At 40.8% G+C, this 2,130-nt stretch overlaps 1 protein-coding gene across 2 annotated transcripts in view; it reads right to left on the reverse strand.

Moving 5' to 3' along the window:
* Window positions 1–2,130, reverse strand: part of adcy2b (adenylate cyclase 2b (brain)) — a 65,199-nt gene that overhangs the window by 55,159 nt on the left and 7,910 nt on the right. For both annotated transcript variants that reach the window (XM_032535107.1, XM_032535108.1), the window contains exon 2: window positions 297–494. In XM_032535107.1, the coding sequence (XP_032390998.1) occupies window positions 297–494 (198 nt within the window). The remainder of the gene's footprint in view (window positions 1–296; window positions 495–2,130) is intronic.

Raw genomic sequence — 2,130 nt, forward strand, 5'->3', positions numbered from 1 at the left:
TTCTGCTCGAGGTTTCTGCCTCTTAAAGGACGTTTTTCCTTGCCTCTGTTGCCTAGTGGGAATTGTTGGGTTTCTGTAAATAACATCACAGAGGACGGTCTAAACCTGCTCTTTTATAAAAAGCGCAATGAGCTAACTGTTTTTGTGATTTGGCACTATATAAATAAAATTGAATTGAAATACGTCATGTAAGGTAACTTAACTTATGTGGGTGGAACAAAGTTAACATGATCAGACGCTGAGGGCCACTGATCAAGGTGCTGTATTTAATGAGTTTGGATAAAACATTGATCTACCTGGTCCCAGGGGCTGAGTATCCCTCCTGAGAACATGAACAGGTAGCCCATGGTGACCAGACAGGCCCATATCAGGAGGGAGAAGAGGCGGAGCATCCGCTTGAAGACCGACTCAATGCAGACAAGGATGAAGATGGACAGGAAGAGGAAGAGAGCAGCGGGAACCGTGATCAAGAACGTCAAGTGGTCGTCTGTATTCTAGAGAGAGAGAGAGAGAGAGAGAGAGAAAATTATGGGTTTATATAGGTTATATATATATATAGGTTTAGGTTAAACACATTCAGAATCTGTACACACTGATGTGCAGTATTTCCCTATTTGAATATTCAGTAGACTACCCACACAAACATATGCAATTTGCAATACAAATATATCAATCTTTATCATCAATCTTTATTTCTAGAGCACATTTAAAAACAACCTGGTTGACCAAAGTGCTGTACATTGAACTGGAACAATAAATAGACAGAATACACACACCAGACAAATACACATACAGTTCTCATGCTGTATTAAAGCCAGGGATAAAAATGTGTTTTAAGTCGCGATTTAAAAAAACCGGAAGGCTGGGGCCAGTTTGACATGTAGAGGCAGCTCATTCCAAAGTCTCGGGGCTGCGGCTGAGAAGCCCGATCCCCCTACTCTTCAGCCGTTTTAGGGGCAACAAGAAGAGACTGTTTTGCAGACCTTAAAGATCTTGAAGGAGCATGTGGCTTCAACAGATCTTTATGTAACTGGAGCTAGTCCATGGAGGGCTTAAAAAACAAACATAAATCTTAAATCAATCCTAAAAGTAACTGGGAGCCAGTGAGAGAGGGCAAGGACAGGGGTGATTGTATCTCGCTTACGAGTTCCAGTAAGGAGACGAGCGGCAGCGTTTTGAACCAGCTGTGTCGAAGAGGGAGGCCTGGCTAACTCCTACATACAAGGCATTACAATAGTCAAGCGTGTTGTAATAAAAGCATGTATAACCCTCTCAAAGTCTGTGAAGGATAAAAGGCCTTAAGCTTGGTAAGAAGCCTCAGTTGAAAGAAACTTGCTTTCACAACAGAATTAATCTGCTCTCCTTTTAAAATCACAATCCATTTTTACACCCAGTTTTGTTACAACAGACTTAACATAGGGTTGAAAAATGCCCAGGTCTATTTGTGACACATCAGAGGCGCCACTGGGTCTAAAAACCATAACCTCAGTTTTACTCTCGTTAAAGTTTAAAAATGTAAAGCCATCCAGGCTTTATATCATTAAAACAGTCAACTAATCTTGCTAAAGAACTACCATCATTTCTTTTGTGGGCGGGTAGATTTGCGAATCATCTGCATAAAGATGGAAGCTGATGTTGTGTCTTTTTAAGATACATCCAAGGGGAAGCAGATAAGTGAAAAAAGAATGGCCGAGAATCGAACCCTGTGGAACTCCACATGTGAGGGACACAGAAGGTGATATAGCCCACCAAAACGGACTCTAAAATCTCTGTTCGACAAGTATGACCTAAACCACTCCAAAGCAGTGCCCCTAATCCCCACGCCATGCTCGAGGCGAGAAATAGGATGCTGTGGTCAACTGTGTCAAATGCTGCTGTAAAATCTAAAAGAATAAGAATTACATAATCTCCAGAATCAGTTGATTAAAAGATCGTTAAAACTCTTAAAAGTGCAGATTCAGTGCTATGAATGTCTTAAAACCAGATTGGAACCCTCAAGAACACCATGTGTATCTAAAAACTATTGGCAACTGTAAAAGAACTGCTTTCTCCAAAATCTTCGAGAGAAAAGGGAGTTTAGAGATATAGATACAAACTTTTGCAAACTTGTACACTGTATTTATCAACGGG

This window comes from Etheostoma spectabile, chromosome 14 (genome assembly GCF_008692095.1).
Source record: "Etheostoma spectabile isolate EspeVRDwgs_2016 chromosome 14, UIUC_Espe_1.0, whole genome shotgun sequence".
Taxonomy (NCBI): domain Eukaryota; kingdom Metazoa; phylum Chordata; class Actinopteri; order Perciformes; family Percidae; genus Etheostoma; species Etheostoma spectabile.